Source organism: Mugil cephalus, chromosome 12 (genome assembly GCF_022458985.1).
Source record: "Mugil cephalus isolate CIBA_MC_2020 chromosome 12, CIBA_Mcephalus_1.1, whole genome shotgun sequence".
NCBI classification, from domain to species: domain Eukaryota; kingdom Metazoa; phylum Chordata; class Actinopteri; order Mugiliformes; family Mugilidae; genus Mugil; species Mugil cephalus.
The window spans coordinates 14,195,052-14,211,696 of record NC_061781.1 but is presented as its reverse complement, the minus strand read 5'-3'; the positions used below and the strand labels follow the sequence as shown (position 1 = coordinate 14,211,696).

Genomic DNA, 16,645 nt, shown 5'->3' with positions numbered 1-16,645 from the left:
TGGGAATTAGTTTATTCATCTGAGATTATTATGTGCTACAATAGAGAATGACTATGGTAAATACATCTATCAGGTGTAACATTATGACCACCTTTCTAATATTATGTAGGTCTGCATTGTGCCTCCAAAGGGATTTTGACCCATCAGAGAATAGACTCTTCTGAGGGTGTCCTGCAGTGTCTGGTAACTGAATGTTATGAAAGATACTTGATCAGTTTGGGACTGACTGAATGTGGAGGCCAGGTCAACACTTTATGCTGTTTGTCTTGTTTTTATTTGAGTTGTTCCTAAACCATTTTTGGGTGTGTGTGTGTCTGTGTCTTGCTGGGACAGTCATTGCTATGGGGTGGGGGTGCCTGGTTTGGTTTAGGTGGGTAGTACATGTCTAAGTAGATTAATGCAAATGCCCCGTCCAAAGGTTTCCCAGCTGAACACTGTACTATTACAAGATGTTCTTCTCCTGTCAGTGGTTTTAATGTTGTGGCTGATTGGTGTATACATACTGATCATTGGGAAATTACTGAGATGATTGAAGGTGCAACATTACAAAAAAAAAAAGAAAGAAAAGGAGAGGCAAAATGTAGTCTCCAGATAAATTGTGTGAGTGAGGGCCCCCGCCCTACTTCAACTGACTTTGGTGACTTTGCCTCCTATTATGAGGTCCGCCCTAATAAATTAACCATGCCTGACTAAAGTGTTCCTTCTCTAAAAAGAGTCATGGTACAGCAAACGAACCTTATGTACTCTCCCCATAATCAGTTCACCAATTACATCCAGTTCTCCGTGCATGAATGGCACAAAGTATGGCTTTGACAACCTGCCAGACAACTGGATCACAGCAAAATGTCAGAACAACTTGCTCAAAGATTAAGCCACACACAAAGTTATGTTTGCTGCAAGTTAATATTTTAAATAACAATTGAAAGTGCATTGGTCAAGAAAAGCTCAATTAGACGTTTTCAGTGCTGTATCTCCACGAGATCTGATAGAAAGTTCAGCCACACATTTTATCCACACAGACCTGCAGCGATTAGAGCGTGTAGCAGATCAGAGGATGGGTGAGGCCTCCCATCCGAGCGCCTCTATTTGGGAAATCACTGTCATTTGATCCAGGCCAGCCCCAAAGGAATGCCGCTCCTGCAGATACATTACAGGCAGGGAGGCTGCCAAAACTGGCTTCTGGCTTGGGAGTGAGTGCGGCTTGGACATGGGCAGGCAGAGTCGGGAAGGGGTCAGACAGTGGCTCACACCGGGGATTTGCTAAATGATCGGCTGTTTGGGGTGGGGAGGAATAACGGCCACGTGGGAATACAGATGCAGTGTGTTTCGTGCGCTATTGATTCCTGCCTATCAAAAGAAAAGCAAGCAGCTTGCTCTCCTCGGTGAGAAACGTACGCATTGTGCACGTTTGCTGCTTGAGATAAAAAGGGCTGGAACTCTTTTTGAGATAGGTACCTCTTTCATTTTCAAAGAGTAGCAGATGAGTCATCTCTAAATACCACTTTGAAATCCCTTGAAAATCAGAATGCTCCTCAGAAACAACATAAAAGAGGCGCTAAAAGGGATTTTTAGTGGAATAAATTAGAGATGTATCGATTTACTCTTAGAGTCACGTGCCGCAGTCACCTGACTTCTCCCCGACCACAGAGAACCACTTTTGCTTTGTTTATTCAGATGGAGGGAGCAGAGGCACCAAAAGGCATGGATTATAAGGAAAAATCATCAGCAGGGGCCTTTGATGTCTAAATGAGGCATGTGCAACCCAGACCCCTCTCTTTACCTCGCAACTGCCTCTTCACACGCACGCACACATAAAACCAGACACATGCATTCAAACACGTGCACACACACACACTGACAAATAGGAATGCGTGCACACAAGCTCAAGACATTAATCCTAGGCGGCAAACAAAGAGCCTAAACAGATATGTTGAGTTAAAGAGGATATCCAGAAGTTTTTTCTTCTCTTTCTTTTTGGTATAATTTTGGATTAGCTAGCTCATGTGCTTTAAATCAGAAGACAACTGATCAAGTCCTGCAGATAATGTTGAAAAGGGGGCACTTCCTGCATCTGTTTTCACTAACGCACGCGGAGGATGTTGTTACTTACAAGCAATTTTTCACACCGAAATCAATCATTTCACCTGACAGCAACTCTGGAACTTTGACTCCTGAAGAAACGTTTGCGTGGAAGACAAATCTCTGCACTTTGAGGAAGTCAATCACGGTCGATCAAATTGAAATATATTAAATGTTTAGATGGAAGGCAGTGGCCGGGTCATTTAAATAAAATAAAGTCAACTTTATTGAAGTTCTCACCAACAGCAAACTAACCAGCACGGTTTTGTGTTGGGAAAAACTTTGTGGAAGCACATCAAGCGACTCAATCGGCACATGCAAAATTAAAGAGAACTCCGAGGATCCTTTTCCACCTTGATTCTACGTCTGAGGAGATTATTCTGTTGGAATTGTGATGATGAGTAGTTTGGAAGTACATCCTGTTAACTACTCCCACTGACATTAAGAGGATTACGTAGGTAGCGTCAGACAGAGGCAACTCCTTCCGTTAAGTTGAGTCTTTCCTATCCCCTCCAAATCTCTGCTGCCGCTATGTCGAGCCTGTAATTTGCCTAAAACTGAAGGCATCCGGTTGAGACGCGGGAATATGTGGAGACAGACAGATAAATCAAAAGGCTGAGAGACAGCGAGAGGGAGGGAGAGTATTTGTCTAGAGAACATGGAGAGGGTGGATCATTTGTCTGGCAGATGCATGCTGATACGGTGATGCTGCGGCTGCTTTGGTGGTGGCGGTGGTGGAGGGTTGTGCACCTGGTGGCTGCAAACCTTGTTGGAGGACATGTGGGAAGACGCTTAAGAGTTGAAGGAGGGAGCGAGAAGGGAGGAAAATGAGACATGCTTGTAAGTATGGGATGACCTCAGCGTGGGTAAAACTGCACCCACATTTCCAGTGAGCTCTCCCAGCTGCGGCTATAAAGCAGAGAAAGAGCTCAGGGCGACAAACAAAATCAATTCTTATTGACTGCACCGTGTTATGCACCGAGGGGACATAACTATAACCATTAAACCAACTCCTTCCCTCTTTCTTATCCGCCGTTTCATCCTGTCTAACGACCAGGTTAACTATCTTCCAAGGCGTGGAGGTAATTGGGCTCTGTGTTGTGGCTCTACTTTATCACTGTCTCTCTCTTGACATGTATGTTTACCACAACTATAATCTTCAAAAAGCCTGTTAACATAAGTAGCTCAGCTTTCATAAACCATAAAGTCAGCTCTGACTGATCCTCGGCACCATCCTGTTTACCACGCCGAGGAGCATAAGCAGCACTCTGATCATATCTGCTCTGCGCTAGCAGGGGCTTTCTTTCCGCACACGTATCTGTGACTCATTCTCCAAACATGTTGTATTAATATTCGGGCTCGGGAGACAGGTGACGAGAGGTGCCATCGTCTTGAATGCGCAGCTTACACGACTACACTGTGTACACGCGTAACTTCTTCACTGACAGGACACGATAAATCAAAGGTTGGCGTTGCAGGCAACTGAGAGCGCCTGGAGTTCAAAGTGCTTTAATGCTGTCTTCCCACCATAAAATACAGCTCTGTGGGTATTTGCCTAAAGAGTGAGAACAGTTGCCTGGCATGGTGTGAGATATGCAGTGAAACAGATCTATCCAAATCGCCTCTGTGAACGGCCTGCTTTGTTTCACGTATGGAAAACGCTGCTCAAAGCGCGTCGCTCGAAACGCCGGCTTTTGTTGAATCGCACAGAAAAGAACCGAACGTCCGTCAAACACATTGAGAGTTTCCAGGTCACGCCCTGGTGTTTTGGCTTTAATGGGAGCAGGGGAGCAGAGTGTGTGTGTGTGTGTGTGTGCGAGCGTGTCTGGAGGGGTGGGGTAATTCGATTTCCATGGCTAATTTTCTGTTTTTCTCCACTGGTGTCCTGAAACACTCCGGGTCGAGCCCCAGCCCAAGAGAACCGACGCGATCACCAGGGGCGACAGCAGGATGAGACACAGGAAGGAGCCTGGTCTCCAAACATCTGGCAGGGCAAGGCTTCCATGACTCGCTCAACCTTCGGGATAAAAAAAAAAAAAAAAAAAAAAAAAAAAAAAAAAAACGGGCCCTCAGATCTGCAGGGATCAAAGTCTGCCCTGGGTGCCTGAGCCACCGTGGCCTCCCTCAACATATTCAAATGGGGTTTCCTGAAAGACGTCGGAGCCACAAGCAGACCGCGGAGCATAAATGAGGCAAAGATAAATACCTGAAAATCGGTAGCCTCTCCTAATAACACATGCAAAGAGGCTAAAAAAAAAAAAAAAAAAGAAGAAGACTACTTTTGGTCAGGAAATTTAAATATAACTGAACTGATGTTGAGCCTTTTTCACGTGCACACGGCCACTGTCGTCAGTATTTAGCTCAACTGATGACAAAAAGTAATCTAAAAGTGTCTGACTTTCTGCAATAAATGACGTCAATGAAAGTAAAAAAGTTTGCATTAGGTTAAAGGTTCCCAGTTTGGAGATTAGGAATAGATAAAACTGAAGGATCACAAGATCACTGCAATAATCTCCTTTATTAGCCTCAGTTTTTGTCTTTCTTATTTCTAATGAAACACAAAAAGACATTTCAAGAAAAAAAAAGGATTGAGACAACTAATTTACTTGGAATGAAGCTATTTACTGTACTATTTTTTGCATTTTAATTACTTTTTTTTGTTTTTGGCTACAGTGTGCTGTATGCTATTCAAACTGTAAAAGAAAGTGGCTCGTTACCCATGTCCACAATAATGGACAAGAACGTTTGCAAGTCATTATTTAGAGGCAAAACTGTGATGGGGATGCATTCGGCGACGCGGTACAAAGAAGATGAATGAGAAACATTTGATGTTTCAAAAGAAAATAATTTAAATGTTGCACATTTAAAAACACCCTTCTCACGCTCGCTTTAAACTGAAAAGAAGGAATGAGTCATTTAGCAGTTTAGCTCCGGTGATGCGGGACAAAACACAGCATTTGAGCAAAATGCCCCTAACGCTGGCATTCACCGCTGCCGTTTTCTCTCCACCATCACGCCGACATTATAAATTCATCAAACGCTGCCTCCCTTCAGCAGCCGTGACGCCTGGGAGCGGGGGTCACCTGTATGCAGCATTACCGAATTAGCCGCTATCTAACCCAGACCTGCTGTGGCGTGCTGACACTAATCCCGGGGCCGCTGGAGAGCCCTGTCTGTGTTACATTATCATGTCTAATCCCCGTAATCTCTCAGCCGCACCGCTAAACGCTATTCCACCTCCGTCTCTTACCTCATACCCCTCTAATAACATTAATGAAGGGCCAGGCCCCATTACCGAGGCTGCCCTAGTGGTGGGCTTGGTGACGGCCGTAATCAGAGGCCCCCCGCAAAGCCACCCACTCAGCCTCGCAGGCAGCGGGAATTAATGTAATTCATCGCCTAGGGCAAAAAGCAAACCAAACATATGTTCAACAAATCAGGGTTTGTGTATTTTCTTGTCACCGTTACTGTGCAGGTCTATTAGAGTCACTGATGAGATCCTTAGTGAAGGGCCCGCCATGCGGGAGAATGACGCTTTGAAGTGCTCCTGCCACTTTCGAAAAAAAGCCCCCCTTCCCCCCCCACTCGCTTGCCATGAGACGTTTACGATGAGCGGACCCGGGTTATTAAAATACCGCAGAAATGATCACCCATAATGCCTCTCTCTTTGGCTGTCAACAAAGAATGGCAGCAGGGGATTGGCTGGGATGAAAGGTTGAAAGGGGTCCCGTATTAGAAATGGCACTTTATCCATTAAAGCGGGATTTCTGCTCTCTCTTTGTGTAATTACCTGCACCCGCCGGCTCTGTGCTTGGGCTTACCTTGTTTACACTGCGTGTCTCGCAGCCGAGCTGTCTCCCTGCGCGGCTTCGTTACACTGTCTTCCCCTCTGCCTTTGTCTCCGCTGATGTCTTTCACTTGTCTGTCTCGGCTGTCAGGGCCAACCTTGAAAGAAGAGGCGTAAACACACCCAGAAGAGCAATGTCAGTGAAAGCACCCGATGAATAGATACAAGTTAAAGCAAGCCCCGTAATGTGTTTTTTTTTTTTTTTTGGTTTCAATTTAGTCATGTAGATGTTGTATTCATTTATTTACAATTTGGCACTCAAATAACTCAAGCCCATTAATGTGCTTTGCAATGTTAATCAAATGCTAATGCAACTGCCCCCCCTTCACTAGCCCTACCTCCTAGCAAACAGCACCACACTGACTTAATTGTGAGTGTAAAAAAAAAACAAAAAAAAAACAGCACATACAGACTTCCTCTCATATTTAATTTTATCTTTGAATAAAAGAGCTATAGGAAAGTATTAATCTGCTTAACATTTCTAAGTACATCCTCCAAAGGATTTTGCTTTTTTAATCTTACATATGCTCAGCAGAGTTACTGGCAAAAACTGTACATTTTCCTCATTTCATCCTTTCAACATCAAATGGTGAGCAGCAAAAATTGGATCAGACTTCAAAGACTGTGATGTGCTCCAAGTCACGGAGTGGCTCTTCTATTTCACATATTGAATCCGAGCAGGATATCAAAGTGCTACCAAAGAACCCCAGGTCTTTACTAAAAAAGGGGTCTAACATCTGTAGAAAGAGGAGCGCAAAGACAAATCACCTCGGGGAAGAGCGAGCATTTATTCTCAGCCGTGAATTTCCAGCCTTTTGATTCTCTCGTTCCTGTACCACCCTGTCTTCTCCGCTGAGATGGAGGTTGGAGCAAGAGAACTCTTTTGTCTCAAGGACTCAAAAAAAAAAAATATGTATATATAAAAAAAATTCTCAAAGAATAATCTGGGTTAAAGCTGCTTTGTAGCAGCATTTTAACATACACGGAGAAAGTAAGGCACACAACTCCGGCTGATATTCTGTTACTTACAGTTTGTTTAATGTCATGTATCGAGTCCATATGCGCCTCTTCCTGCTGGATGTGCCTGGGAAATTACAAGACAACACACAACAAAGCTGTTCAACAATCCAGGGCTGAGGATGTTTTGTGTTTCTCTTTTTTGTTTCATGGTTAAAAACCACTGTGGTTCATGATTATGCAATTTGTAGGACTGCACAACGGTGTCATGTCTGTGTGCGCCATCACTCGTGTTGCATTATTAAAAAACAAGCACCAAAGAGAGACGACATCTGCGCACACGATGCCGCGCGCCAGCCGCGGTCATGCTCCGAGTCTAGAAAAAGGAAATCTCATCCAGTTTGGACCTGGTGACGCAACCGGAGGGTCTGCCGTTTGGACGCGAACGCGGGGATTCGTGCGTGGCGGATGGGGAGGGATATCAAACGGCAGAAAGAACAGCGTGTAGGTGAGAACACGGATCTTACAGGAGGAAAATGGGCCAGATCATGTCAAAATAAATATATATGGAGAGATTCCAGCACTGATTAAACAGAATTGTTAAGCGGAGGTTTGAAGTTTTTCTCACCAAGGAATACGATTGTAAACATGGAGAGAAAAATCCCCAATGAGGCTCCGCACAGTTTGAGTATAAAACAAGCACAACATTTTCAGATGTGTAAATCTGCCGTTCTGGAGCCGGAGCCTGGAGAGAAACGCACAGCGTTGACCAAAAGTCACCGAAGACATGAGTGTGGTTTAAGATGAATCTTTTCGCCCAATTCACGGACAGACGCATTTTCGGTATGTTGATTCGTAACAGCTGATGTTTGTCATCTGCGCAGCAGAGAGAGAGGGAGAGAAGCTAAACGTGGAGCTAAGAGTCACCACCGACACCTCATGCGCTGCTGTTTCAGCCGGTGGCTGCTCTCCTGCTTTGCGCATACTTTCTAAATGACTGGCCTGCCCATATGCTGAATAAACACAAAGTCTTCGGCTCGTACATCTGGAGACCAGCGCGGCACCCAACCCCATTTGTGGTCAGACAAGTGTGCTATCTTGCTGGAAAGTTATTTATTGCGTTTATAAAACCGAAAGAGGTGGTGCACGGGGAGGAGCTTTCTCCTTTGGGGTGAAATAACACCACATTATATGGTAAAAGTAGCACATCTAGCCGGGCTATAGATGAATGACAGGTATGTGGAGCCCCTCTTCGCTCAATAATATCACTGTTGGTCTTGTTTTTCAGCGGCGCTTTGTGACTCTTCTGTGCTCAATAAGAAACAAAGAAATCCCCCCCCAAAAATGAAGAAGGTATGTGTTGACACTCTTGAGGACAGAAGATGCCAAAGCTCACCCCGTATGCGCCTCCTCGGTGGTCTTTTCTCCAGCCTCGGGGTGACATCTGTGCCTCTGGGGTCCGCAGTCCTGACGCACCCGATGGCCCCTGTAAACTGCACAGGATATAAATGTCAGACTACTCCTCCCGCTGTCGTCCAAGAAAACAGCGTGCGATGCGGTCTGCTCGGGCAATTCGCAGACGCAATTAACACAATTTATAACAATTTAACCAAGCCAGATTTTAAAATACTATAAAAATGCTCAGAGGAAGTGAAATGTGTCTCGCATGCACAATGGGACAGGACAGGAGCAGCAGTGGGAAAACGCTGTGAGATTATTGAGACATGCTGGCCTCAGATGGATGGTAAATGGAGCCTGCTGACTTACTCTGTCAACGGGCTTTGTATTTTTCTGGTAAAATTATATGCACAGGAAAAGAAAGCCCGAGTACATTGTTGAGCAATGGTTCTACTTTGCATGGTCTAATCTGATCGATGGTGAGCATGTCCCCCAGGCCCCGCTGAGATCTGAGAAGCCACCAGGCTCATGCATTTGAAAGGCATCTGTTTATTTTCAGAATGCAAATGCAGCCCACCTCAAAGGCTATAAGCTGCGGAGAACACACAATGTGAATGTGCTGGAGTGCTCCGCCGGGGGGCTGAGGCCCCACTTATGTCAGGTTCAGGTTCCCCCCCACCCACTCCCCTCCTCCTTCCCTCTCCCCGTGAACCCCGGCGGCCACACACAAACACGCTTCCCTAAAAAGAAAGACACCGGCGACAGAGAGGCTTTCCTCACACCGAAACCATGTTTACCCATTCTGCAGCTTTATTTACAAGGGTTTAATGGAGGACATTTACACAAGGTGTGCAGGCGACCGGGATGCTCCATGTGCCAGATGAGGGCAGCCCTTAGGAGAGCCAGGGGAAACAATGCCAAATCTCCTCCCCCTGCCCTCCTCTCTCCTGCCCCTTTTGGCACCCTCCCTTGTCCTCCAGTGAGTGGCTCCAAGGAGTGGGGAGGAGGGGAAAGAGGGGGGGGGGGGGGCCGGGAAGGTTAATGTGCCCACTTTGATCTTCGTCAAGGCACACTGAGTAAGAATTAATTTACATTTCAGATGAAAAGGTTGACAGTATAAAAAGGCATCTTGTTTCTGGTATGTGAGAGCTGTGTAATAGGCCAGGAATTTGAGAGAGGAAGTCGTGAGGAAACAGAAGGGATAAGCCCCTCTCTTGCCTTTACTGGGAAGGAGATGAAAGGAAAAAAAGGATCTCAGTATGCACTGTTCTTCTGAAACATGGGGACCAAATGCTGCCCAAACTTTCAAAAGCTTTTTTTTTTTTTTTGTGGTATGCATTATTAATTAATTATTACTATTTCGTAGGCCACTCGTGGAGATCAAAAAGGTGTTTGACAAAGATGTGAGGTTTTTGAGGCCTTTATCCCTTTTCCTTTTGAAAATGTACGAAATAGAGCGTCGAAATTTTTTTTCGCCAGACGTGGGACTACGTGAGAAATGTAGGTGCCCGCAATTGAACATGTGATGAAAAACACTTCTTTACCTGACTGTATACGGACAGCGGCCTCTTCCCGCTCCTTCTTCATTTGCTTGAGGTTCTGGCGAGCGACGTAGCCCCTCCAGGCTAGAGAAAGAGAAAGAGACAGTCGTTTGTGTGTGTGTGTGTGTTTTTGTGTGTGCGCTGCAGATTGCTGACCTACCTCTGTGAAACAAAATAGACTGCACACATACTAGACAAGATCCCACTTCAAAACACTGCTAAACCAGGTGGCAGAGGGATGGATCCCTTTGAACTCTCTGAGGTCTTATTGTCTGCTCTGAAGCATTGCTCTTAACCCTCATGGGTCAAGCTGTGGTTATCAAACTATCTCTTTTATGGAGACTCACAGGCGCATAATAGACTTGAGGTCATTAAGAACTCGGTAGTCAGGCTCACATTATATTTGCACCTGTTTCATCATTAAAGAAAACACAAGAACTCGTCCCTCATTTGCATATTTTTGACTTAAGTTTGTATAATGCCTCTCCTCGTTAACTGTTTAATTAATACCAGCGTACCTGACTGGATGACGGTGGCCCCACGGCTTCTCTTCTCCTTCACTTTCCGGTAACGTCGGGCACCCAGCCAGCCTTTGGTGTAAGCTTGCATCACCACCACCCGAGCAATCACCTCCCTGAGGAGCAGGTTCAGCTGCTCCACATGGTAATACTTCAGAAACACCTGACAGACCAGTTACAGTATGTTAAACCCACAACACTGTGTGGTATCTTTCCTTTAAATGAAAGTGCACAATGTTAAAACACAAGTATCTTCAATTTTTTAGCATTTAGGTTTAACATTCACGCCACCTTTGTCTTCCCCAGCACCCAGTCCTTCAGCTGGGCTCTCTCCAGTATAGCAACAGCGTTCTCTTTGCTCGTCTCAGGCATCTGGTGGGCCCGAAACGCAAGGTAGTAATATCTGTGGGATGAGGCAAAGGGCAGAATAATGCAGTTAAAGCACTCCGAGAACAGATCTGATGTGGTGCCATCAAGATTTTGTGATCATAATGCCCCCTTTACATCAAAAATACCAGGTTGACATATCGCTATACACGCTGTACATAAACACAGTCGCACATTCCCTGATTGGTGCAATTTCCAGAACATGAGGTATAGCTAATTCACCTTTTCAATTAATGATTGTGCAATAACACATTTGATTTGTTTGATTTAAAAAAAAAAAATGGACAAAAACCTCTGCCCTCCAAAGATCGGTCTTTTATGGGAGGAGACCAAAACTTTGCTCTGTTTTTGAGCTGCTCGCAGCCCTGGAGCTTCTACAATGACACAGTCTGACAGGTCGTCCAGTCTCAAAATCAGAATGTGACAGAATGTGACGGGCATCAACATCATCGTGTAAATTAGCGGGATGACACAGCATTCCTGTTCACATCGAAGCCGAGTTGTGCCGATAAAATTTTCATGCATTTTTTAAACCTCTGATCATTAGAGCCTTTTTGCAAAAAAAAATAATTAAAAAAAACTATTATGGACACAACCAAACTTAACTGATCGCTGTTCATCAGTATTTTGGAGCTCATGCATAATTTTGGTCTCTTTTGAAAGCCAGGACTGAAGTTTCTATCACAAAAGTCAAAATTACTCTAAGTGGTATTGTTCTTGAGTCATCAAAGTTGGCACACAGTTAAAAAAATAAGAAGTTGTTCGGTTCGCCTGTTCTGAAAAATTGTGTTGGTTTTGTCGGCTGTGTTGATTGAAAACTATTATGGCTTTTATCAATGAAATCAGACAAAATTACGTATTGCATGCAGCATTTACTGTACAGAGCTGTACAGAGAAAAAGTAAAAAAAGAGAAAATTTTGAAGAAACACCACCAACAAGTCTATATGCTTAGGTGAGATGGAAAATGGAAGCAAAATGGAAAAGAAAGCAAAGTAAACTGACATGACGAATAAATCGTGATGCACTGTATATGAATCTTCTGATCTATTGAACATGGGAATGGATTTTTCTTGTCCAATTCATTGTCTAACTGATAGGTCTTCAACAGGGGGTCCACGACCCCTAGATGGTCCGTGAAGGTACTGCAGGTGGGTCGCAAAATCTTTGGTTGATTGGTCATTGTTGCTACATTTTTTTTTTTTTTAATTTTAATAAAATTTTCCTCCACAAACTTAATTGTCTTTAATTACTCATTAACATGAATCCAACATATTTTATTAAACGGATAAGGAATAGCTTAATACTGAATGCAAAATGCTAATAATAATATATTTATAAATATATTAAGAGTTTAATATAGAACACATATAATAACTAGGGGGTCCCTACTCAAGTTTGGGGTCCTTGGCCTGAAAAACACTGAAGACCCTTGACCTAATTCTTTGAACCAATGTCATGTAAACCACCATATCTAAAATATCTCAAAAACAAACATGATGATATTCTGTGAATTATGTGACTAATTACAAACATGTTGTAAAACCCTGTTAAAAAAAAACAGCCAATAAATGTCTACACATAATTGTGCTCCACCACCAGAAGTATTTTCTGGCCTCACAGTTAGAAAATGAGGAAAAAATAGCCTGTGACCGAGCCTCCAACAGAGGCCCATTGTTTGGGCTCTTTTGAACGGCCCGCCGTCTCTTATTTCAATAAAGATGCCCATCAGCTCAGGCCTATCAGTGTGCATCGGCTCCACGGCCGTTTATCGCTTACATTGTGGGACATCCAGAGATCCTCTTGTTGTAGTTTGCAGAATACCAGCATAGGACAGAGTGGCTCTAACTGTTTGCTCAGGGACATCAAGGCTCCAGTGCTATTGGTTCATCTCTCGTGTTCTGACGTTGGTCAAAAATAAGAACAACAACAAGAAGAAAAACGTCTTTGAACTCCCCTCCCCGCCTTAGTCTACAGCCTTTCATTCTAATTCCTGTTGATACCTGTTATTTCTTTGATGGTAAATACAAAGCACTGCAACATCAGACGAGCCTTTGATATGAGAGCACAAATTTAAATCAGTTTTCACTAAAGGTGCAGTTTAGCCATTCGTGTCTGTCTGTACGACTTCTGCCTGGCTCAGGTGGGATGATATGGATTCAGTGGCAAGGTTAAAGTGTAGCAACGCGCCCGCCTGTTCACACAGTCACACTTCCCGCATCGGCGCCACAGAGGCAACAGGAAGATCATCATGTCAAAAGTAGGACATGCAAGGAAACATCATGTGGTCATTCAAAGTTTTAGTCCTCCAAAATTAAAGAGACATCTTTAAGATCCCCTAAAGCAGTGAGAGTAACCAGACATCTCAAAGTTTTTTGTTTTTTTTTTTCAACAGTCCACAAGCCCGAGTTAATTAAATTTTGTATCATCTTAGTCTCTACATAAGAGGTGGCTGTAATATTTTTCAAAGGATCCCTGATCAAACAGAAGTTCTCTGGCATTTTCCCACAGTCTCGTCTAAATATGTGGGTTTCTTACTTAAAATGACTGAGGACTTACAGGTTTACCCCTTAAAACTCGGGGTTGGACATTTGATTAAGAGTTTGTAGCGGTTAATCGTGGTTATCAGATCCTGTCCCATATATTTAATAAACCAAAAACAACAGCCTTATGTTAAGTCTGCCTAATGATGATTTTAATTGTGTTCTAGTGTTAATACCAATGGGAGGCTATAGCGGAGCTTTTCCAGGTCACTGAGTGTAAGAACAAACTCTTTATGAATAGTAAAAGGAAATCTATTAAAATGGATCACCCCTCATAATCACAGTTCCTCCCTATTTGAATTTTATCCATATTTTCCAGACTGGAGCATCCAGCCTGTTAAAAGAGCTGTAGGATTTAGTCTTGCGCTATCACTAATGACTGCCAATTAGTCAGCCTCTTGCTCAGCTCAACTCGCACCCAGTCTATCTAATTAAAGAGCCTGTGTTTTTTTATGTTGATGCAGGGCATGGCCCACTTGTTCCGCACTATCTCTGGGGTTGTGTCAGGGCTCGGCATGTGTGAGCGCTGCAGGGCGGAGGTGCTGCCACTCTTACCTGTTGACAAACTCTTCAAACAGGATGCGGTGGGAGTAGCCTTGCCGGCGGATGTTCACCGTCTCCAGGATCCCCGTGTAGCGCAGCTGCACCATCACCCTCTCCTTGCAGAAGCGCAGCGCCTGCCTGTCATCGTTGGGCTTGATGCAGCGCACAAAGTGAGGCTGGCCCACCACCATCTTAGACAGCAAGTCCATCAGGGAGTACTGGAGAAACACGGAAAGACGGCGATAAACAGCGGACGGAGGCGAGGCGAGAACACCAGAGCGCAGTTATCATATCAATTCATCTTATCAAAGTCCTGGTAGTGTAACTTCAGTTATTACGATTTGCACTTCAAAGAGCTTCCAACTTTTCCCAGACAGTCTGATAAGGTAGCACAAGGTAAAGAGTAACTGTCAGTATTAATCAGTCCCAGCAGGAGTGGACAAAGTTATGAATTCTCTTATAACAGACATAAATAACAGAATTACCAGAGGCTTTTTTAAAATTGCAACAGAACCGTGCATGTTTTTTTTTTTTTTTTGGCACTATTTGGCAGTAGTAATGTTTAAAAATTGCAAGGCCAAAATAAAACCCAAATAAAGCTGCATTTGTTGACACGGATGCCCTTTGGGGGTCAGCTGTATAGGCTGGCAGGTTTTTTCTTTTTAAGCTGTGGTGAACTCTAAGGAAACATTACATTACGATTTATTTGACCCATATTCACCCAGTGCTCACTCCGTTTTGGTCTCCACCAGCCTCTGTGAAATATATCTGTGTCTTTAGCTGCTAAAGGCTAATCGCAACTGAAGGAATTATTGATGTTAAAATGTGGAATATGTTGATTTTATCATCCAGGATGTTATGATAAAACTTTTCAATCGAGAATTAATCCTAAAAGGAATAATTCATACAACAAATAAGATCTGTGTTGTGTCTACTGGTTGTTTGCCGCAGTGCTAAACGTTGTTATCAGGTGCTTTTGATACAATACAAATTAATTAAATTTGTATGAACAACAAACAAGACAGTTTGTAGCTTGCAAATATTTTATGAGGATCATTAGGTGCTCTGGAAAATCGAGAAAGCAGGTGTTAAAAGTACTCGCACGTTTCTCAGATCAAGCATTCATGGCATTAGAAAGGGATACGCTAATTACAATATATTAGAGTTTGAAAATCTGAAAAAGCGAAATGTGTCAGCAGCTGTTTGAGATATGTGGACGAAATGAGAAGACCTACGCGGAAATAGGAGGCCACGGTCTGTCTCCTCATGTTGGTGGTTTCTTCCGGGTGACGCATCATCTCCATGGTGTCCACCTGAGCACAAAACATCCACGCTGAACACGCTGCTTTGACAAACAGGCCAGAGTCAGGCCAGAAAATTACACACATTCAAATGAGGTGCTGTTTGTTTCCAACATGGCGTCCGAAGTGGGTTCCTCTGAGATAAAGGTAATATCACAGCGGATCTCCTTCCTCTAAATGGGCCAGTCGGGAATTCACAGCTGTGCTAACCGTGCCGTCTGTATAACATAGGCCCATAAACACTTAAAGCTAACAATCTAGAGAAATAACTCCGCACTGCTGTGGGGCATGGGAAAATTGCGGCGCGTTCTGAGTAATGAGACCAGCCGTCACCGAGCAGACAGTCATCCCGGTGACGGCGGATTAACGAGGACACAATACAAGCTTTCTAATGGCCTTCGCAGTTCATGGCTTCATCAAAATTAATGATGCAATAGATATTTTATGGTGAGTCTACGTAGTAAAGTGCGCGGCTTTATACTTTATTTCAAAGGTGCGTCGAACATCATTGTGAAGGGAGACGCTCCGACTCTTTGCTACTCTGAAAGCAGATCACAAGGAAGTACAAACGGTTAACTGGGACTCACTTTCTCCTTCCTTTAATCTGGTCGTACTTTTTTCTAAAGTGTCAGTTTCCGTCAACTTTTCTCCAACTCTGACTGGGAACATGACGGCATACATATTACATCAGTCACACCGAGTTGTTATTAAGAAGTCCTTTCTTGTTCAAGAATAACTGAGTAGGTGCTCAGTGGAGGCTCATCAAAGTTAAGCTGTTTTTCCACTGGTGCCCCCCCCCATCAAAAAAAAAAACAAAAGAAAAAATCTTGGCTTATGTTTGTGTCTCATATTAAATATTTCTATAATCTAAAACCACGCCACAGCGTATTTGTTTACATTAATAACACAGACTTGTGGTTGTGCGGGAGAAAAATAGTTCAAAAGAGATGATTTACATTTTCCGAAAGCCAGATTGTGATTGATGTGAGACGAGTGAGGCTGCGCTCGATTCAAAGTTAGTGGAACATAGTTTGAAGTTATAATTTTGGATTACAATGACGCTCAGTTGATTTTGGTGATGGTGTGTTTTCCCAAACGCTGGTTTGTGTGTTTTGCAGCGGGAACATTCAGGCGTGAAAAGCTAGAACTAATCTCAACGGAGGTCTTACCTTCAACAGGTATTTGGGAGACTGTGAGTACAGCCGAATGTCGTCGAATAACATGGAAACAAAGGAAGAGAGGAGAGGATAGACAAGAGAAAAAGAGGAAATGAAACCCACCCTCCAAGAGACATTATGATTTACAGTGTACACGGTAAATCATGTGACTTCATATTTCTTAGACACGGGCAGAGTAAAAACAATCAACAACAGACGACAATGTTAATTTCCATAAGAAATTAGACATTATTTTTGTCATCAGATACAAAAATAGATACTGAAATGAAATGAAACTGCTGAAGAGTGCATCCAGAAGAAAAAAAGTGAGAGACACTTCTATTATGCAGCTAAAAAACTAAATATTTGCGCTCGA

The 16,645-nt window shown here is 43.6% G+C and overlaps 1 protein-coding gene across 1 annotated transcript in view; it reads right to left on the bottom strand.

The window, feature by feature from the left end:
• The window catches only part of myo3b (myosin IIIB), a 66,382-nt gene that overhangs the window by 15,738 nt on the left and 33,999 nt on the right, over positions 1 to 16,645 (bottom strand). The window contains exons 26-34 of the mRNA XM_047601451.1: positions 16,282 to 16,302; positions 15,047 to 15,124; positions 13,824 to 14,029; positions 10,632 to 10,743; positions 10,341 to 10,503; positions 9,826 to 9,906; positions 8,280 to 8,376; positions 6,956 to 7,010; positions 5,901 to 6,024 (exon numbers count right to left, since the gene is read on the bottom strand). Coding sequence (XP_047457407.1) covers positions 5,901 to 6,024; positions 6,956 to 7,010; positions 8,280 to 8,376; positions 9,826 to 9,906; positions 10,341 to 10,503; positions 10,632 to 10,743; positions 13,824 to 14,029; positions 15,047 to 15,124; positions 16,282 to 16,302 — 937 coding nt within the window. The remainder of the gene's footprint in view (positions 1 to 5,900; positions 6,025 to 6,955; positions 7,011 to 8,279; positions 8,377 to 9,825; positions 9,907 to 10,340; positions 10,504 to 10,631; positions 10,744 to 13,823; positions 14,030 to 15,046; positions 15,125 to 16,281; positions 16,303 to 16,645) is intronic.